This window comes from Falco peregrinus, chromosome 4, assembly GCF_023634155.1.
Source record: "Falco peregrinus isolate bFalPer1 chromosome 4, bFalPer1.pri, whole genome shotgun sequence".
Lineage (NCBI taxonomy): Eukaryota > Metazoa > Chordata > Aves > Falconiformes > Falconidae > Falco > Falco peregrinus.
The window spans coordinates 46,797,587-46,818,376 of record NC_073724.1 but is presented as its reverse complement, the minus strand read 5'-3'; the positions used below and the strand labels follow the sequence as shown (position 1 = coordinate 46,818,376).

At 37.6% G+C, this 20,790-nt stretch overlaps 1 protein-coding gene across 8 annotated transcripts in view; it reads left to right on the top strand.

Annotated features, from left to right (window-relative positions):
• The window catches only part of ITSN1 (intersectin 1), a 136,603-nt gene that overhangs the window by 87,229 nt on the left and 28,584 nt on the right, over positions 1 to 20,790 (top strand). For all 8 annotated transcript variants that reach the window (XM_055802630.1, XM_055802633.1, XM_055802632.1 and 5 more), the window contains 7 exons: positions 2,463 to 2,707; positions 4,340 to 4,499; positions 5,344 to 5,549; positions 6,250 to 6,332; positions 8,486 to 8,652; positions 15,391 to 15,436; positions 20,206 to 20,327. In XM_055802630.1, the coding sequence (XP_055658605.1) occupies positions 2,463 to 2,707; positions 4,340 to 4,499; positions 5,344 to 5,549; positions 6,250 to 6,332; positions 8,486 to 8,652; positions 15,391 to 15,436; positions 20,206 to 20,327 (1,029 nt within the window). The remainder of the gene's footprint in view (positions 1 to 2,462; positions 2,708 to 4,339; positions 4,500 to 5,343; positions 5,550 to 6,249; positions 6,333 to 8,485; positions 8,653 to 15,390; positions 15,437 to 20,205; positions 20,328 to 20,790) is intronic.

Sequence of the window (20,790 nt, the reverse complement as noted above, 5' to 3'; positions counted from 1 at the left end):
AATAGGCTGGTTTATGAATTATTATAACTTAAAACTGTCTTCTAAAGAGACATTAAATTGCTTGGTTTTGACACCCTTTGGGAAGTGGTTGGTTTTTTTCTCTGCTTGTACAAAGCATTTCTTTCTGAAAAAATCACAGTGGTTTTTGTATGACTGATTCATTTCAAAGATGCCCTCTTTAGAATATCACCTAACAGATTTTTTAGCTTTTCAGTCCCTATTCTTTGTATGTCAGTGTTTCTAGTTACTACTTGACTAATTGAATGAGGGTAGAAACTATGTGACTATTCTTAGGTTTTTAGGATATTCAACTTGACATCAGGTGCTGACAATCCATTTCTCCCTCCCCCTTCCAAGAGTCACCCTGTGCTGTGACCTTCCATCACTCATACTGCTGCTTTAACTGCAGTGGAAATTTTGCTCTGCACTGCAGTAAAACCACATTGAACCGGTCAAGCATGTAGTCCATATCTCTGGCTTTGCTTTGAGTTAATAGGGACTGAGACAGAAGATGGACCCAACAAAAAGCAGAAGTAATGTATTGTTTTGCCTCAAAAGAGGGTTGTGGGATACAAATTACAACAGGAGGCAGTCAAAGAGTCAACAACTGGCCTAAGGCGCATTAGTCTATCAGCAACTCAAGTGAGTGGTCCATCAGCTTCGTAGGTATCAAACAAGTAATCAGAGGCAGAAGCTTTGCTGCTTCCATTTCAGTCACTTCTAGGCAAAAGAATGGTCCCACTTTTAGTCTAGAGCGACTAGTTTGCACCATTACCACAAATAATTTTTCTTGCCACTAATTTCCTTTCTTTCTCCAAACAGGCATCTGATGGTGTTCTATTTTGTTAAAATTGATAGAGTGAATTCATAGGTGTGTTTCAAACCACAGAAGCATCTAGCTCAAGACCCCCTACTATATGCTGGTTTTCCTGGTGTCATATACTGAAAACCCCTTTGAGAAAAGGATACTATTTCTTATTCCTTAGCTCATAAAGCATTATCAACAAATCCCTTACATTGATAATGGATTTTTAGGGAATGGTGTCAGGTGATTTACAAGTACAGATTTAAGGATCCTTGCCTGCCCTACTGTTATCTGCTACAGACAACTCTTGAATTACACTGTTGTTTGAAACCCTTGCATATTTTGAAATACTGATTGCTACTGGGCTAAACAGATGAGAGAAGTTCTTGCCAAAGACCAGCCACAGCATAAGGTTGGTCATCTGACTTTTCATTACTGGCCTGATTTTACTTCTGACTTGACCATTGCTGGGGAATCTGCAGCTACCACAGCAGGTTGTTGTACAAAGTAGGTGTTATTTACATATCAAAGGTGCAAACCCTATTCATATGTAAGGATTTGCTTGAAAACTGAGATTCTTTTGACCTACCAAAGAGATCAGATAGCTAGAACACCAAATTTGCCAAAATTATTACTGAACACAATTACTGCCTTTTTTTCTTCTAAAAAATTTCTGCAACTGACATGGCCTTGGAGGTATTTAGCCACCGTATCAGTTCACCAGGGGTAGCATAGTGAATTATTTGTCTTCTCTGCAATTCTTGCTGAATGTAGTAAGCTGCAGCTCACAGAAATTAAACTAATCATTTTTGTTGAAATAACACACTAAGACAGTAGTCTGTCAGTAGAGCTTGGAGAACAGATGTGTGAAATGTTTAAGAAGAGTTCACAGGAAAGTGTGAAATTTGCAAAACCATAGCTTAATAAGATTATAATAATCAATAAGTAGGAATTGAAATGCAGTTGCAAAAATGGCCCTGTTTCAACCTGTCCTTTATGGCTTGGCAAAGATGTTGGAGTGAGGTGAAAGAACAGAGGCCTGCAAATTTATGTATGAAATCTTGCCACAGAATTGTTCTGTATAAATACATCAGCAAATCTGTGGCTATGCCTTGTTGGATGGGTGTTTTTTGTAATATGCTGTGGGGTTTTGTTGTATTTTCTGTAAGAGAGAATCTAGGAATATTGTTTTAAACTGTGTTTTCTGTTAGTTAAAACAGAAATATCAATATTTAAGGGATTTCTGTAGAACTCACTTCTCCCAAATCTGCTGTACTATGACAGACTTTCAAGCAGCTGTTTAAAAAGCCTTGCCTGGTTTATGCATTAGAACTGAAACAAAACCTCTCTACCTCACCACCAATAAATCCTTTTAATTTTGGCTTGAGGGGAAAGAAGGAAAAGAAAAAAAAGAATTGCAAAGCAGTAGTACGTTGCAAAATATTCCTTTATCTATTAATATGCCATAGAAGGAATAGCTGTCAACTTTCAAAGGTAAATTACAAAATTCTGCCTAGGTGGAACTTGTATTTGTAATGAAGGTGTCACGTCTCTGTAACTAGAGAAAGTTAATTACTGTGAATGAGGTGGATTGTTTTAAGTAAAAATTCCATTTGTATGTTATGTTTCTTAACTTTCTACCTTAATGTGTCTACAGGTGGATGAAAGCCAGACTGGAGAACCAGGGTGGCTTGGTGGAGAATTGAAGGGGAAAACTGGATGGTTCCCTGCAAACTATGCAGAGAAAATACCTGAAAATGAAGTTCCAGCTTCTGTAAAGCCAGCAGTTGAGGCGGCTGCTGCACCTAAAGTTTCTGTGCATGAAACCACTACATCGCTAGGAACTCCTGCTCCTACAGAGTGTACTACAACTGCCAATAACTGGGCAGACTTCAGTTCAACGTATGTTTGGTAGTGGTCATTACCTTAAATATGGTGGAGTCCTTTTTAATCGATTTGACTGTGGTGGCAGTTAAAACAGAGTATCAGGATTGCAAAATGAAACCAGCTTGTTTGAAGTGAAGCATTTTTTCCATAACAAATAGCTAAAATCGCAGCCTTGTGAAACTTTAACCATGTTTCCATCATATCTGCCTGAGCAATGCAGAAGGACATATCACAAATAGGAGACATTCCTAAGAGGATGGTGACATGGTGGAAATCCCAAAGTGGTCACCTTCCTCCTTTTAAATTAATTAACACCAGTCCTCATTGAAGGTTTCCAACTTGGATTATGTAAAATATGATAATAATAGTTAACATGAAAAGATGATTTATTAATTCCTTATCACAGCATTAATAAGACTGATGCAAGTAGAACATGTGCCCTTCTCTATATGTCTTGTTAACTCAGTGTAATGCTCTGTGCAGTATTATCAACCCTATGTAAATGGGGTTGGGTATGTAATTGTCTTATCTTTGGATCATATAATACATATTTATAAATTGGAATCTAAATTATCTTAGCACAATATTATAGTACATGATATGTTCTATTTAAAAATTTTCATCAAATAGGTCACAGGAGCATTTCCAGTTATTTAAACTTTTTCTGTTTTACTACAGTCATTTTTCTGAAGGGGGTGGGAGGGTAAGACTAAGTCTTGAGCTTTCTGGAGATGTCTGGCATGTACTGGATTTTATTGTTTTGAATAAACTATACTTTTGGCAAAGCTGTTTCTACCCTAGGTGCATTAATATATGCTTTTATGCTTTTCATAAAATTAATGTTCAGTTTCAATACAAAGTAAGTCCAAGAGCATTTATAGTAATAATACTGTCCTTGATGTGATAGAGGGGTTAGGGATGGTTGTGGCCTTTGGACAATATTACAGTCTGGTGGACAACAACTGATTACTCCAACTAATAGCACAAGCAACAGGCAAAGGAAACTTATGTTTAAGATAGATGCTTTGTTTACACTCCTAGAGTTCAGGGGATTATGTTCATATAAGTGAGTATTTGGAGGCAGAAGTGTGGATTATGAGATTTAGTAGGCATTTTAAAGGACAAGAGATAACATGGAAAGATAAGAGGTTGCATAAAACTAAATGAAGTCAGTAGGAAACAGTTTTAAGTAAAAGAAAAAAGATAAGGATTTGAATGAGAAACAGTGAAATGATATATAAGGGAAATGAATGTGAGAGGTCAGTGACATTCAGGTGTGAAAACTTCAAACTAGTTTTGAAGACAATAATGATTTTTTCTTTCCTTTTGAGTTACTTCTTTCCACTGTGTATTATATAGACTTCTGTTGTATTGGGACATAGCTAAGAAATGAAATTAAATTATAAGAACAGCTGGCCTTAAGTAGCAAGGACAAGTAACTGTGTTTAGAGATTGCCTTTTTAATATTATTGTTAGCCTATGTTTGATTGCACTACTTACACCTGAGAGTTATGATGCTCATGGAATATGCAATTAAAAGAAGTTAACCTAGAATGTAGAAATTTTTTTCTGCACAATCTTACTGCGTGAGTGTGTTTATTCAGTTGAAAATGGTAGGAATTAATGTCATTCTTATTTTTTTTCCAGATGGCCAACAAACACTAGTGATAAACAGGAGACTGATAACTGGGATGCCTGGGCAGCTCAGCCATCTTTGACTGTTCCGAGTGCAGGGCAACTGCGGCAGCGATCAGCCTTCACTCCTGCCACTGTTACAGGATCATCTCCCTCTCCTGTCTTGGGTCAGGTGAGCACTTATATTTGTTAAAACTGTTCTGACCCAGCATAAATGTTTGGAAAGCAAAGTATGAACATTGACCATGCATTAAAACAGTCCCCTGAGACAGGTAAGCTCTTTCAGTTCGGAGTGATGAACAGGTAGTGTACATCTACTTGCAACATTCATGACAGAATTTAACATGAATCAGTTTCTGTTCTGGTATTCTGTGCTGGCTTTTTGTAGGCTTTGGTGGTCCAGTCTTAACGTTTTGGCAGGATGCCTGTTTTGGGTCATTTCTGTGGGGCTTTCCTGAATCACATGAAAATAACCTTCACTCCAAAGTGGATTATGTAGTTAAGTGGAATAGCAGTGGACAAAGCTTCACATCAGATGAATTCTGTCCATCAGTTAAGGCATTTCCTCCTTCTTAACTGAACAACATAACTGTTCTTGTAAGCTAAAGTGTTCAAAAAATGCTAAATATCTTAGTATCTTAAAGAAAAAAAGAAGTTGGAATGTACAGTGAATAACTTGCAGCAAAGCATCATTTTCCATAAAGTTTTCTTTAAATCCTGCCAAAATAGCCTCATGAAGGTTTATTACATGTGCATCTTGTCAAATTTTATTTAACTTGTTAAGCAAAATCTCTGCTAATCTTGCATTATATTGATTATGTGTTAACAGATAGAAATGTAGGACCGTAAGCATTTCTGGTATTTCTTTGTTTAATTGACTTTGCTTTAAACAATTGAGGGAGAATCTGTGTATTTTGTTGTTATATAAGTAGCATAAGAATATAATTCCTTAAGCAGCTTGCTTTATGAAAGGTGGTGCATGACTGACCTCTCTCATTTTTTTACAATTGTATTAGGGCGAAAAAGTGGAGGGGCTTCAAGCACAGGCCTTGTATCCTTGGAGAGCGAAAAAAGACAACCACCTTAATTTCAACAAAAATGATATCATCACAGTTTTGGAACAGCAAGATATGTGGTGGTTTGGAGAGGTTCAAGGACAAAAGGGGTGGTTTCCAAAATCGTATGTGAAGCTTATTTCAGGCCCCATTAGGAAGTCAACGAGGTATTTTATTTGCTTTTACTATACTTCTATACTGAAATAGTTAGATAAATATGAAGAGTTGCCCGCTAATTTTAAAGTTTAGAATCTAGTCTGTAAAAAAAAAAAAAAAAAAAAATTTCTTTGTATGGCTTTCTTCTGGGGAGTTTTGACTTCCAACCCTGGAAATTTGTATGAAAAATAAGAAAACTGACCTCTGTTCTCTGAGTCATACATCACCTACAGAAGATCTAAAGCTTAATGAACAGTCTTAATTTTACGTGACTTGCAACTCAAAAATTAGTGTATTAGATTTTATGAATTACAGCAATGTAAATCATAGCTTATCTTTCCCCAAAATAAAAAGGTATGCCTCAAAACTTAATGACTTATCATTACTCTTGGATAATGAAACAATCAAAAACTGGTTCTGTGTAATATGAAAGCAACATTAACATTAGTAATACAAATGAGAATGATTTTAGATATTTTTTTTCGAAGGGAGAAGAGGAGGTGCAAAAACTTATGTATTTAAGGCAGTTACCGAAGTATAACCATGACTGGCCATTGTACTTAAAAGCTTTAATTTGCACATATACTATCTCTTCTTTTAAAATACAGCTAATTGCTTGTGGATGCATATGCATTGGTTTAGTTTTTAAATATGATAAAAAGATTTCTGAAGAGATTTAATTTCTTAAATAATGGTTATTTTCTTCTAAAGCATGGATTCTGGTTCCTCAGAAAGTCCTGCTAGTCTGAAAAGAGTAGCATCACCAGCAACAAAAGCAACTATGTCAGGTGAAGGTAAGCATTTCAAACTGAATGGCACTAATAGTATATTACTATGTAATTAAATAGAATAATTCTGCTTATTACCAGAAACAAGCTTAGAATCAGATCTTAGTGTTTTAAGGTCAGGCCTGTTAACATGGAAGTACAAATAAGTTTGCCTCTAGAATGATGTAAATTTATTGTAGTAAAAATTTATATATGTTGTGTATATAGAAGAAATAATTTCACATGCCATTACAGTATCTCCTGTAGTTTGTACTGTTTCTTGTATAAATATTTTAGTAACGATTCCCTGTCTGGATTGGGCTTTTGCAGGAGGCCAAATAAGCACATATGAACGTGTACTTCATGACATCAGGAATTTATTAATAAATGTCTGTTTCACCCAAAGCTCATTTCCAATGTTTCATTAAAGCTCTTAATTAAAGAAATTACAATTATATTTATGGAATGTTGTGATCGTTAATGTCAAGGCTACCCCTCACTTACTTTTAAAGATGGAGCATGGGGCACAGACAGATAATTGTCCAACCTCTGAAGGGTTTTAAAAGATGTGCGTTCCTGGTTGTTACCACCCTACAGCTGGAGGTTAATGCCTCCACATGAGCTGTGTTAACAGACTGTGTGGGCACTCTTAATCCACTTCAGTGCAGGGTCAGCTAGGTTAATTTAAATCACAGTCAGGGTAAATCAGTGGATCTAAATATAGGTTACAGATGAGCATTTGTATATAATCTCTGCAGCACCTCTTAAGTTTTTTAACTACAATCCTACATAGAATTTTAAGTGAAAGTCTCTGGTTAGTGATGTATTTAATTTGCCACTGGCATGAGCAGTACAGAAATTAGAAGAAGGGAATAGTAAAGAACCATGTAACAAGGAAAGTGAGATAATCACAGTTATTTCAAAATACAGCTAGCCTTGCTTACTACATATTTGAGGGACAGCAATTGTAGAAATGCTAAATCTTTTTTGTGAAGTATGGGATATCTCAGGTCATATGTTTGTATTAAAAAGGAACACAACTTTTATTAAAACATTTCAAAAAAGCTGTATTTTTAAGAAATAATAAAGCATGGATTTAGCACTTTATTACATTTAAAGGATTTAAGAAATATTGCACGTGTATAGCATATATATGATATTTAGTGTGTGTGTGTACATGCATACAAACAGACGTGTGTATTTTTCAGCTGCAGTTGTTAGACAAACTATGCCTTAGCTTTCATTAAGGATAGTCATTGTGGTTTGAGTTCTTGGTGAACTTTCCTGAGCTAAGATTTTAGATCAGACTTAGTGTTCAAGCAAATAGAACAATTGCCAGCTGCAGTGGAATACTTGAACAATTTCCATAAGCATGGAAGTCTTCTTGAAATATTGCTTGTAGGTCCAGAGCTGGTCTTAGAAGCAGAGTATGATATAATCTTCAGAAACCTGTTTTTGCCTGTATTAAGTGTGATAATGCTCAGTTAAATAAGAATGTATCAGGTCATATAGAAAATGTTACTGGATTGTCTGAAATTCTTCTTTGTAATCATTTATGTAAACATTTTTTCATGTAGTCCTGTGATTGAATTATGCATTGCATTTCTCAACATCAGACTACTTCAGTGTTTTTGCACTTGAATACTAAGTAGTTGACCGTGTTGTAACAAAACAGAACAAATTCAGGCTTTGTCTTAATAGTTCCCAGCCATCTGTTGCATAAGATGCAATGAGATGTCCACCCTTCATGCAAAGCTTCAATTAATGAAAGAATTCATTGTATACAGGAGCCAAACAGTATATGTAAAATGAAGGCTGTATGTACAGATATTTGGATACTGAGACTTCCCATCCCCAAGACTGAAAATTCTAGTCATCTGCACAGAACAGAAACCATTGAGAAACATGTTTCAAGAGTGTTTTCTAACATAAATAAATAGTTTATGTATATTTTAATTATACTATAAAATTATTTTTTAAAAAGTCCCCTTGAAGTAGCCTTTAGATTGTATTTAGTTCTGATAGACATAATTTAATGCAGTAAATATTGAGGTTTCTAGGAATAGCAATTCTCATCTAGGTAGCCCATGGATAGACTACATTATGTTATGTTTTGCAAATGATAATTGAGCAGTTTATCAAGTGTTTTCCCATGTTCTGTATTTATTTCCCTCTTACAGAATATATTGCTATGTATACTTATGAGAGTTCTGAACAAGGAGACCTAACTTTTCAACAAGGTGATATGATTCTTGTGACAAAGAAAGATGGCGACTGGTGGACAGGAACACTGGGTGATAAATCAGGAGTTTTCCCATCTAATTATGTGAGACTCAAAGATTCTGAGGTAGAGACATATAAAAATGTTATAACACTGAGCTGGGGGAGGTATATTTTATTTGGTGGTGTAGCAATAGCTGCAAGTCAGTGGATCATAAGGGAAGAAAAAGTATTTTGCAGTTTTACTGAATGTGAGATTGCAAAGGGAAGACAATAATAGTTGCATTTTACAACATAATGTTGTAAATAACTCTCTGGATTGTATATTAAAATGAATCTTACATATGTTAACTTGGCAGTTCTATAGAGACAGATCAGAATAGCTATGACTACTTTGCTCCCCAGGTAAAGTAATGACCAAATTGTGTCTTACTGCTATTATTTTCTTTTATAAAAAATAAACAGTAATATTTCAGTCTGTTATCTGCCCCCTGCCCCCCTTGTTGTTTTCTTGCAATCAAGGGGAACAAATTTTGCTAACTACCATATTTATTTGAAAGTTCTTGACTGAATAATAAAAGTTCTGTTTCATCTGATTTTTATCCTGGAGTAATCTGATAGAACATGTCTGTATTACATTTTTTTTTTCTTTTAAGCATTCTAAAGAAAGATGTTTTCTCATTTATATTCCTTACCTGTTTGAGAGGATAATTCATCTCCTAGTAGGAGTTAGCTTAGACTCATGTTTGAATTCAATACTAATCTCTTGATGAGAAGGTTTTCTTGTTTATGTCTCTAAATGTAATAGGATTTTTAAAAGTAAATTAAGTAAAAATTACTGGATTTTCGGAAATCTGTGTGGTAACACTTTTTCAACAAGTCTCGAATTCTTATGTGTACATACATATGTGACACAACTCAATGAGAGACTATCTGCAACGTAGAGCTTGAGCAAAATCACTCTTTGAAATTATTTCTGTTGGTGGGAAAGCCAAAGAATAAAACTTGCAGTGAAATAGCTGTAAAAAGCCTCTATACAATAAATTTCTAGATAGTAGAGGAATAATAATAATATTCTTTGAGACAGGATTATATAAAAAAAAGAGATATTTAGTAGTGCAATCCTTGGGAGAAATAGTGTTGTGATCCTGCTTTCAGAAATATTTTAGAAACTTTTCTCATCTATATTGCGCATCATGTAACAATTTTCTTCAATCCCTCCCACTACTAGTTCAAGAACTAATCAGTCTTATACTGGAGAAGTCCTGTCCCAGTCTTGATTAGTTGTTCCTTTGTGTTGTGAAGTACTCTTCTCCGTGCACATTAAGAGTGTAGTTTCATAGACTAGAATCATGGAATCATAGAATTATTTAGGTTGGAAAAGACCTTTGAGATAGAGTCCAACCGTTAACTCAGGGCTGCCGAGTCCACCACTGAACCATGTCCCTAAGCACCGCATCTACATGTCTTTTAAATACCTCCAGGAATGGTGACTCAACCACTTCCCTGGGCAGCCTGGTCCAACGCTTGACCACACTTGCAGTGAAGAAAGTTTTCCTAATACCCAATCTAAACCTTCCCTGGCACAACTTGAGGCTGTTTCCTCTTGTTCCATCACTTGTTGGGAGAAGCTACCAACACCCACCTTGCTACAGCCTCCTGCCAGGCAGTTGTAGGGAGCGGTAAGGTCCCCCCTGAGCCTCCTTGTCTCCAGGCTAAACAACCCCAGTTCCCTCAGCCGCTCCTCATAAGCCTTGTGCTCCAGACCCTCCACCAGCCCCGTTGCCCATCTCTGGACACGCTCCAGCACCTCAATGCCTTTCCTGCAGTGAGGGGCCCAACACTGAACACGCCATGCCAGGTGCGGCCTCACCAGTGCTGAGTGCAGGGGCACGATCCCTTCCTTAGTCCTGATGGCCACAGCATTTCCGATACAGAATGATCACATGTAGTCCTTTGTAAGTGAGCACAGGTCTGGTCCTACCTGCCACATTTTTCCTGCCACTGTCTTTCATCTGACCTGTTAGTAAGCAAGGTCAGGACACCAAGCAGAGCAAAAAGCTGGTCTAGCAGAAGTAACATGTGCTTCTAAGATGGTACTCTGAATCAGGTCAGCAACGGTTACAAAAACGTCAGCACCAGAATTGGTATGGGTCGAGAGTAGTGAAGGAGGCAGGATTGCCTCAGCATCAGCTTAGATTAGCTTGAGCTGATTTTTGAACTGCATTCTTAGCTGGCTTTTGTGTTAAATACTTTATTTTAGAAGCAAAACATCATACCTTACCTTTAGTATGAGGTTTTGGATATTCCTGTGCTCATTCCTACCTTTCAGTTGTGTCAAATCTAGTGACTATGGAGCAGCAGATAAAGTTAGATCAGGTCCCAGACTGGAAAAGGAGTAGTTAATGGTTCAGTTAGTGGAAGCACTGTAGCTGTAGCACTGTGGAGTCCATCACAGCAGGCTAGCTTGTCTTTTTGACAATTAGAATAGTAAGTTGTAGTGTTAGGCAGGGTATAGGTTTACCCTGACAGCTGAGCTCAGTGAGAGTCCAGACAAATTCTGAGCTCTGAGTCCCCAAATCTAGCAGCTTGATTCTCCTCTGAGTGGTGCCAGCTGTAGCAGCGGAGATGTTTGTGGGTCTGTATCAGAGAATTTACCTGGTTAAGAAAAACACTCCTTTTTGCACTCCAGGAAGTGGATTATAGTTCAGCCCTGCCAGTAATTCTTCACACACAAAAGATGGTGATTTGCCCCACGGTGGTATAGGAGCAAATGTACTGATAATTGCCTGGCCCAGTGGAATATTTTGTGATCATGAAACTGTGCCCTGAGTCTCTTTATGTTACCTGTAAGTTTGTATTGTAGTTGATGAGTTGGAGCTTGCACTGTCAGCCTCCTAAAATCCTGTGAGGCCTGTTTCATAGGTAGGTAGTAATAGCTGGTAATTAGTTACTTAACCTCAGCTACATTCTTGTTAGTTAATGTTAAGTTTCCTTTGAACTTTTGTGAAGGAACTGTTTTTGTTTCCCCTTAATATCTTCTCAACAGAGTTTAGTCTTAAAACCTGGAAATTTATGTTCACATGTGCAGAGCTACGTTTTGTGTGCCTTTAAGGACTGGATGCATGCCCTGTCTGGTAAGAAGACAGGTATACATATTGGCAAATCTTCTTGGTAGAGCACTCTGAAGTAGATATGTAATACTGAAAACTGTTTTTATTAGAGAGGTCAGTTTGTTGTTTCCTCTGATCTCAGTTTGGGGCTGAAACGGCTAAGGGCAATTCATCAAAAAGTGCTCCAACTGCCCTTTTTGCTGGTGAAAATCACACCTTCAGATAAAACCTTGAAGAGAGGGAGGAAAAAGCACAGAGCTCATGGAGATCTTGATATTCAGGATGATTATTTTCATAGTGATTCATATGCCCTGTAGGACATATTTCTTGTTCCAAGTGGATAATTGCCATTACATGTACAGCGTTTTGCTATTCAGCTTGTTCACAGAGCCAGTTTTTACAAAGGTTTTCACAACAGCGGCTGTCTGTTAGCTTTCAGATGTGCTGCTGTGCTTGGACAGCTGGGCTGATTGTGGAAAATGTTAATGAAAGAGTAAATCAATTTAATGTGTTCTGCACTATTGGCTTAGACCTGTAGAAGTCAGGCAGTGCTGAACTTTCAACAGCAAGCGTAGAGTTTGTAGGAATGGTTATAAGCCTCAAAGCATCAATGGTTTATACATCAGAAGATTTTTTGGATCTGTTCTTCTGTTCCTAGTCCAAGGCTACCCATTCACCTCAAGTTGCTAAATTAAACTAAAGTTTCAACTTATTAATAGAATGAAAGTCTGTTCTTCAAACGATGACACTGGTTCGTGGTCCATTCTCAAGAGTTTTCATTAGGTTGAGGTAGATGAATACAGGTCTGTAATAGGTTTTTATTCTACTCTGCATCTTTCAAGACTGGTAATAATTACCTCTGCATAAGGTATGGAGCTCATATGGTGGACTTGGAAACACAAAAATTTAGACATCTCTAATGATGTCTCTTATGAAACTTTGCATAAATGTTCTAAAAATAATAATAGTCTGGACGTATTTAATCTGGATTCTAAGGATCTTACTGTACAAGACAATTGGCAAGTCTGCTGTGTCTTACTGAATTAACAAAGCAAGTTCTGCTCTACTGTTTCAAGAGACTTTATCACTTGTCACAAAATACCCTCAAATGCAGTTGGTGTCTCAGGTGTGCAAAAGGGAAATAGAATGGGCTATGTCCTCTCCACTGTGTTTCTTTCAACACAGAGAATAGAAAATACTTCTCCATCTACTGAGTGGTCCAGAAGTTGGTTCCATCTTAAACGCATTGTTTATTAATTTAGTTATTTATTGAAGTACTGCAGGACTTCTCTATGTATTTCTTCTGCTTTTTTACCAAGGATTCAGAGAATTCTCAAACAGAATTCAGACTCAGTCTGGTCAAGGTGATTTTGAATCTTCTTTCAAAATAATCTCTATATGTTTACTGGTTAACTGTAAAGATACAGTGTTACAACCTGTTTTATCTGTCCCTATGGTCCTAATCTGGCAACACAGTTATTGACTAAGATGTCTTGAAGGAGCGTTTTCTCTGAAGGATGTTTCTTTGCCAGAAACACTTTCCAAAGCAGAATTAATTCCTGATATTGCCATACGAGTGCCAGTTGTCACCTTTGGTTCCACACCTTTTAATCTTCCATACTTGGGACTGCTGATGGATACAGTCGCTTTGTCTGGATCATCTTCTGCTTCTCCCCAGACCTAAACTTTGTGTATCTGACCTCTGCATGATGCTTTCCAATTTCACTTTTTTGTTAATATAGGTCACTATCATTGTTGGGAAAGGTGGAGAACTGAAGCGAAAGGAACATAGGGATGAAAGGAAGATTTGCTGGTCTTGTAGAAAGTAATTATAATCAGTCTTTTACAATGATAAGAAAGTAGCGCTGAGGCAGCAATATCCAAGTATCATTTAAGTATCCACTTACCACAGTCCTTCCCAAAATTTAAGTTGGAAAATATCAAGGAGAAGTATGGTTTACTAGGTGTGTATAAGGTGCTTTGGTCCCAAATTAAAAAATAAATAAATAAATTCTTCCCATCCCCACTCTTCAATACCAGTTACAGCTTGTGAGGTAGGCAATGCCAGCTGCTGGGTTTTCTGCTGTTACTGGGTGGGGCTGGCTTGGCTAATACAGTATTGTGAGGTGCTATAGTTCAGTCTGAAAGATCAGGCTTCTTGAATATCTTTCAGGAAAGCTACTAAAAACATGGATGTCTTAAAGCAGCTGTATAGTCTTCAAGACAGACTTAAGATCTATCTAATCTATTGGTATAGAGGCATCCAAAACTAATACATGTGTTTAAAATGGCTCTGTTCTCTCAGTTATTTAACTAGTTTTTTAGTTAATCCTTATATTAGTTTCTGCCAGAATCCCCAAGTTTTCAAAGCGTTAAGTTAATGTGGAGAATACAGAGGATGAAATTGTTCTTTTCCATAGAGGAATTAGGATTCTATGGAAACCTTCAGGTCGTTTGATGTAGGCTCCAAGTTTGTGTGGAGGATCCTAAAGAAGTTATGGGGAGGTGGAAGTGTTGTGACCCTTGCTTGAACACAAGAGGATATTTATGGTGGCTTAACATTTCTGACCAAAATACAGTTTAGAGTTGTTATGTTGCTGTTATCCATATTAGACCTTTTTATTACAGAAGATAAGACTGGCAATGTATCGGGAAGAAACTGAAGTAATTATTTAGAGGGCAGGGGGAAGCAGTCTTGTACAGCGGTGGTGGGTAAAAGGGTTGGAAGATGACTGAGAAAGGGAGGTGTGCAAGGGGCAGAGCTGAGACCACACACTGTTTTGAATACTGTAATTGCATGTGTGTCAGTAGACCTGTGAGTACATTAAAATAAAGAGATAAAGATAGTTCTTTTCAAATAACCAGTGGCATCAAGGGAAAAGTGTTTTGGGGTTTTTTTGGTTTTTTTTTTTTTGTTAGGAAGAGAACTTTGAGTTTGTAAATTATGAAAGATTTTCATGTTAAATTTTGTCTTTCAGTATTGCTCTTTTCCCATACATAACTGAACTGAACTAATTTCACTGCTTACTGGTTTTCTTGTGTCTATTCAAAGGTTTTTCTTGAAAATCTCTTGGGCTGGATGATGATGATGTCCCTCATCTCACCCCATCTAGGTTCAGAGGAAATAGCTACAGATGATGATAACACCTTGCTATTCAGTGTCCGATGCTTCTCTCACTCGGGCACAAAAGTGGTGGTGGGGTTTTTACTCTACTGCAATACACACCACCTAGTTTAGATGACTCATCTTAAAGATGCAGTCACTCCACCGACTATGCTAGTATGCCATATGAGAAATTTTAGAACCATAGTATGGACAGTGTTGAAATAATTACATCCAGTTAGTTTTTTAGGCATATTTGCAATCCAACTATTTGCAGAGTTGAAAACTACTATTGTTTTAACTCAACTTGACAGAATTCACATTCTGTAGATAAGCAGATTTACAATTCAAATGCTGTGTAATTCAGAGTTACATTGGTTTTAGTAGTCCATGAAAGGAAGAAAAGTTCAAGAAAGAAGTCTATGCATTTAGATAGTTATTCATCCACTTCCATACACTGCTTGGTATTTATTCCTACCTATTAATTGCCATCTAAAATATGAAGGGTTTCTGTAAGAACAGAATCTTCTTGTGGGAGTTTTTTTAACTTAACATGCTTGTTTAGTTTGTGAAAGTAAAGCATAGCATATCGTTTTCATATACTGGAGAAATAAATAAGAGTGCTAAACTTACATCTTTCTATTTCAAGGCCCCTGGAGCAGCTGGAAAAACGGGAAGCTTAGGGAAGAAACCTGGTGAGTCATATTGTGACACCACCTTAGATCTGTTCTTTAAGTACTTAAGTTGAATGGCAACAAAATATTTTCTGTGAAAATAAATTATGTTTACTCTTGGTCACTTTATAATTTGCACTGGTGAAAACTCTTGTCTGTAATAAAATAATGCATAATCTGTCCATCATTCTACCTAGTAAGTATCAATCACTAAATAGCATGTAGGTGGTGCTTCAAAAGTAAATGTAAACTTCATGATAGATTGCTAAACAGAACAGTGGAAGCCTACAAAAAGCCCAAGTTTGCCAGTGCCTCTGAAAATGAAGTACACATTCTTACACTGGTTTTACAGAATTTTGCCCAGAATGCTACACAACATGGTATATATAGATTCTGTGAGCTCTTGTGCCTCAAGAGCACATACCTTATATCCATGCTATGTAGTTTACTGCCTGGTCACAGTGCAGAAAATCATGTTGCAGGTTACTTTTTGGCTAGAAAGAGGTCCCCTGGCTCTTGGGGTAGTGGGGGCTGTCCTTCCAAACAGCCATTGTATTTCCAAAGATCATTAGTAGAAAAGCACCTTCTCTGCCACTGGGAGACATTTGTAAACTGTCCAGGAGACACCTCTTTTTTTCTCTCAGTTTTTGCTCAGTTTTTTTTCTCTCAGTATTTATTTGCTTTTGTAAAGAGATGTCTTTGCATTGAGCTGAACCAAACTAAATACGGGGTGCTCCGTGCTTCTGTACTGTCCCTTTCTCTGAGCCGTGCTCAGTTGCATAGCGAGTTGGTTCAAGGATGTGATCTGCCAAATGTTGCCTTATTTCCACACTCACGTGCATATGCATGTGCAGGGTTGTTTTTGTGGTGGTTTGTGGTTTTTTTGTGGGGGGTGGGGGGTGGGTGGGGAGGAGGTTTTGCTTTGTCTCCCTGAACTGGCTCACTGTGTGAGATGGGAGGACAGTAGATTGCAGCAGCCCCAACTTCATTTGGCTTATTTTACCTTGACATGTGAGCAATGTTGCTCTTGTCAAATTTTACTGATCCATCTGCGGAAAGAAGATCTTGGCAGTAAACTATGCCTGCCCTTTCTAAGTTTCATTTGCATGATTAAAAATAGTTATGTTAACAGATACAAAGCTCAAGAGGCAGACAAGAATAGAAATATGGAAAACCTCTAGAAGCGATACCTGGTAGAAATAGTGAGAAGATACCGACAGGACTGGCTGCTTCTTCCATGAGTGGGAGAATGGTGGATGGCAAGACTTCAGCCTAGAGTACCAGCCTTGTAATTGCTGGTCTCCTGGATTTGAGCTTTCAGTGGAGACTGGGGCGATGTTGACAAAAGCTGTGTTAACAATCTTTTGGTGTTTAAGAACAGCTTGGGAACAGTCCTGCCTATTTTTCAGCAAGAGATTCATGGATATTTGTGCTATAAATGAGCTGATAGTACTCAGCCAATGTAAGTGAAATGGTAATGAGTGAATGGAAATGGAATGAAAAGGAAATATTCCTGTTTGTTCTACAAGCAGCAGGATGAGTGGGTGGGAGTTGGTAACAGTGTGTGTTGAAGGGCAAGGGAAAAGAAACTCCTCTCTACAAATCATTTAAGCAGCAATATGAGGACAATTATATCTGTGAGAAGACTTTCCCCCCCTCAAATGTACCTGTGTTAGTAGAGGCCACATATTTTGGCCTAGACTGTAATTGAATTGGATCTCTTCTCAGTGTTTTAGTATTTAAATAAATAAAAATTAAAAGGTTCTTCCTGGAAGGAAAGCTATTTCTGTTTTTTTAACTTTTTTGCTGAGTTGTTTTCTCTAACTTTCTGCTTCTCAGACATGCAAGAGCTGAATGTTAACCTGTAACTTATTTAACATGCAGTCCGCAGTAAAAATTCTTTATGCTGCTGGTTAGTGAAAGAGGATGTCAGATACCTGGAACTTTGTAAATCCCACTTTTGTAGATAAAAGTGAGAAATTTCTTGTTCTGAGAGAGATGCAAGGTACAGGATTTTTGCTCTTTTAGTATGATATCCTGAATATTATAATTGCCGAGGTAGTGAGAGAGGTTTTGCCTGACTTAAAAAAAAAAAAAAAAAAAAAAAAAAAAAAAAAAGTAATTGATTTTGACAAACTCCTACAGTTAATTTGTTTGCTTGTGTTCGTTTTGCCTCCCGAGTGGCTCTAGGGTGGCGGAATCAATGTGGAAAAACCTGCAAATGCAGAGAGCTTACAGATTTTCTAGCAGTATAGACATGTTTCCTGCCAAATAGCTTGGTTGCTTTGCCTTCATACAGACAGACTGCTGCTGCTGGCTTTTCTCTGTGTAAACCTTTCTGCTCTCCTACTATATTTTACTTGGGAATTCTTTCGTCTGTCTTCTGCTTTTGCACCTTGTGTGCCAAGTTCCAGATCCATGTTTAAAGCATCCTTTTAACTTTCAGCTACTGGCCTTTTCATCACCTGTTTGGTTCCACCTCTGTGTGCCTGCCTCTCCCCTCTTTGATTTACCATGAGAGAGATTCTGCTGTAGTTAATTCTGCGTGTGTTGTTTGCAGTGACCTCAGGTTGCTTGTCATCTCTATGCTTCTTCATCCTCCTTATGCTGTTCATTTAAAACTTGTATGCTTCTCTGACCATTTTTAATTTTAGTAGTTGCACTTTTCTTCTAAATTTTAAGTAAACCATCTGATCATTTTCCTGGCAGTCTTCAAATCACTTTGTTGTTTCTTCCTGCAACAAAACTTCCCCTCTATTCCAAGGGAGTTGGCTTTGTGGTTTCCTCCGCCTACAACTGCCTTTTCAGTGATTGCTCCCTTTCTCTGCTTTACCAGCAGACTCCTCCTCTCCTTTCTCAGTCTGTGGGTGGTGTTTTGTTACTGAGCGCCTTTGCTGTTTCTCTTGGCCATGGGAAGTTTGGCGCTTGTTGACAGAGGGCAAAGCAGGATGGTACCCAGCACTGTTACTTTTTTAGTACAGCTGTCCGTGAGAAAGCTAGAGGCCACTTCTGCACACTTGCTCCCTTCAGCCTTAGTCCCTTTTGCTGTTGTTGCTGTGTTGACTGCTAGTTCACCTCACACTCACTATCATGTTGCTTTCTGCTGCTGTGTAAAGGGACAAACTGACAGCAGGTGTGACCTTCTTCTGCTTAGATTTCCAGTGGCAGTTTTTTAGGATAGACTAGGTTGAAAATATATATACAGTCAGTAATCATAAATGAAAATAAGTGATGCAGTTTTTTTAATCAAGATTTTCAAATAAAATCTAAAGTCTCAAGCAGTGTACTGATCTGTGGTCAGATAATTGCAGAGGTTTTAAATTAAGCTATCTGTCTTTGCACTGAAGCAGTTGAGACACATTTATGCAGTCTCATACTAGCTCTGCTGTGGGCTTGTTCTAGGATAGTCTTAGACCACAAGCATAACCAATCAAACTCAGTGCCTGTATTGGCTGTTTGATGGTCCCCAGTTTTATTCGATGCGTTGCCGAATAAAATCCTCCTTTCTCTTAAACACAGGGTCAGAATGTACTATTCCAGGAAGAGTTTTTTCATAAAAACAAAAAAACAAATCCCCCGCGCCCCCCCCCCCCCCCCCCCGAAAAAAACCAAACCAAAAACAAAAAAACCAACAAAAAAAACCCAAACCAACCCCCAAACTAAATCAAAAACAAAACCTTGGATTATTCTGTTAAGGAGGATACTTAAGTGATGAATGACTGTGTGCTGGGATCCTAAAGTCCTAAAGTGGAGTTTTCAGCAGTAACAATACTACTGTTGTGCTGCTGTGGGTGTCTGAGACCCTTTACAGTTAATTGAAGGCTAAAAAAAATTCCCCATAGATTCCCCTTAACTCGTGAGTAAAAAGGGACTGTGTAAATGTAGCAGCCTGAAAGGTTTAGCTTACCAAAAGCTATCTGCCATCTTCTGTTTACAAAATGTTCCCAGTTATCATAGTATTAAACATGTTCTTCACAATGCTAAACATGGTTTGATGACATGCTAAACCTGACTTAAAAGCTATCAGTAGGACATCAAAATACCTACAGTGGCTTATAAGCTCCTGTCAGTTCAAATTTGTTCCAAAAAATGGGTTAACCCTGCCAGACTTTGTGGTGACTAAGTTATCTCTTTCCACAACTGCTGTAAAATGGAGTAAACTGCATTGTTTGCTTAGGCTAATTTAATGGAAAGATAATTGTGAGCTCACGGTAGGTTACTCTGCATCAGATTCATGCAGGTAGGTGATATAAGGCACCAGTTTTCTATTCATGTTCATGGAATAAAGATTTCAAAATAAATGTTGTTTGCTACATTTTGAAAACATCCTTTCTTTTTTTCTAGTCTGGTGGCGAAAACTTGTCTGCAGGCCTTTATTAGTTTGCAACTCTGTTACTGCAGCTTCTTCATGATATTGTCTCCTCTGTTTAGGGAGTTCAGTCTAAACTGATGCTGCAGAAATTTATTTATTGCAAAACAGTATTATGATACTTAATTTTAGGAGCCATATAGCTTTAATGATGGTCATAACTCTTCTCTGTTTCAAATATTATTTTTTTTTATATATCCTACCCATAGAGCTGCTGCACCTCTGTTTTATTGCTGGAGTGCTATGAACTTCTGATCTGTTCTATAATTACCGTATGTTTTCATGGAGCTACATAAATACATAACAATTTTATGGAAAAAAATTCAAAATGTGCCAGTCATAACAGCAGAGTTAATGTTGTATAGAATGTGTTCAGGTTTTTCCAATTTAACTTTTTTTTTTTTTTCCCCTGCTTCAACAGAAATTGCCCAAGTTATTGCCTCTTACACAGCAACGGGTCCAGAACAGCTTACTCTTGCTCCTGGTCAGTTGATTCTTATCAGAAAGAAGAATCCAGGTGGCTGGTGGGAAGGAGAGCTCCAAGTTAGTTACTGGGTTTTTTTAAAATAAAATTCCATGTAAAAAGATTTTGTAATTTTTAATGCATCAGTGATAAATGAAGATGTTCTGCAAGTAAGCATTTACAAATGAAATGTCTTTACAAAAATACACGTACATTCCAGTTCCTTGAACTTGGAAATAACTTTGGAGGACAGCAGGAGGAAGCCATTGTACCTCACTGTAAGTCAAGGATACCCATCTTTTGAATCAGACCCAGTGTGCATTCCACTCCTTTGTACATTTTCCTGGAGGCACTTCAGATATGAAAAATGAGTAGATTTTAGGGTGTATCATTTTGGCTGCTTTTGAATCCTCCAAGTCTTGTGTCCAGTAGTCTTCTTCATGTGAGCATAAAGGCAGTTGTCATGTCAGGTGGTGGGGAAAGCCAGCAATGCAACTGGAGTGTAAAGGACTGTTGGGTTAAGTGGCCAGGTCTACTTGTGTG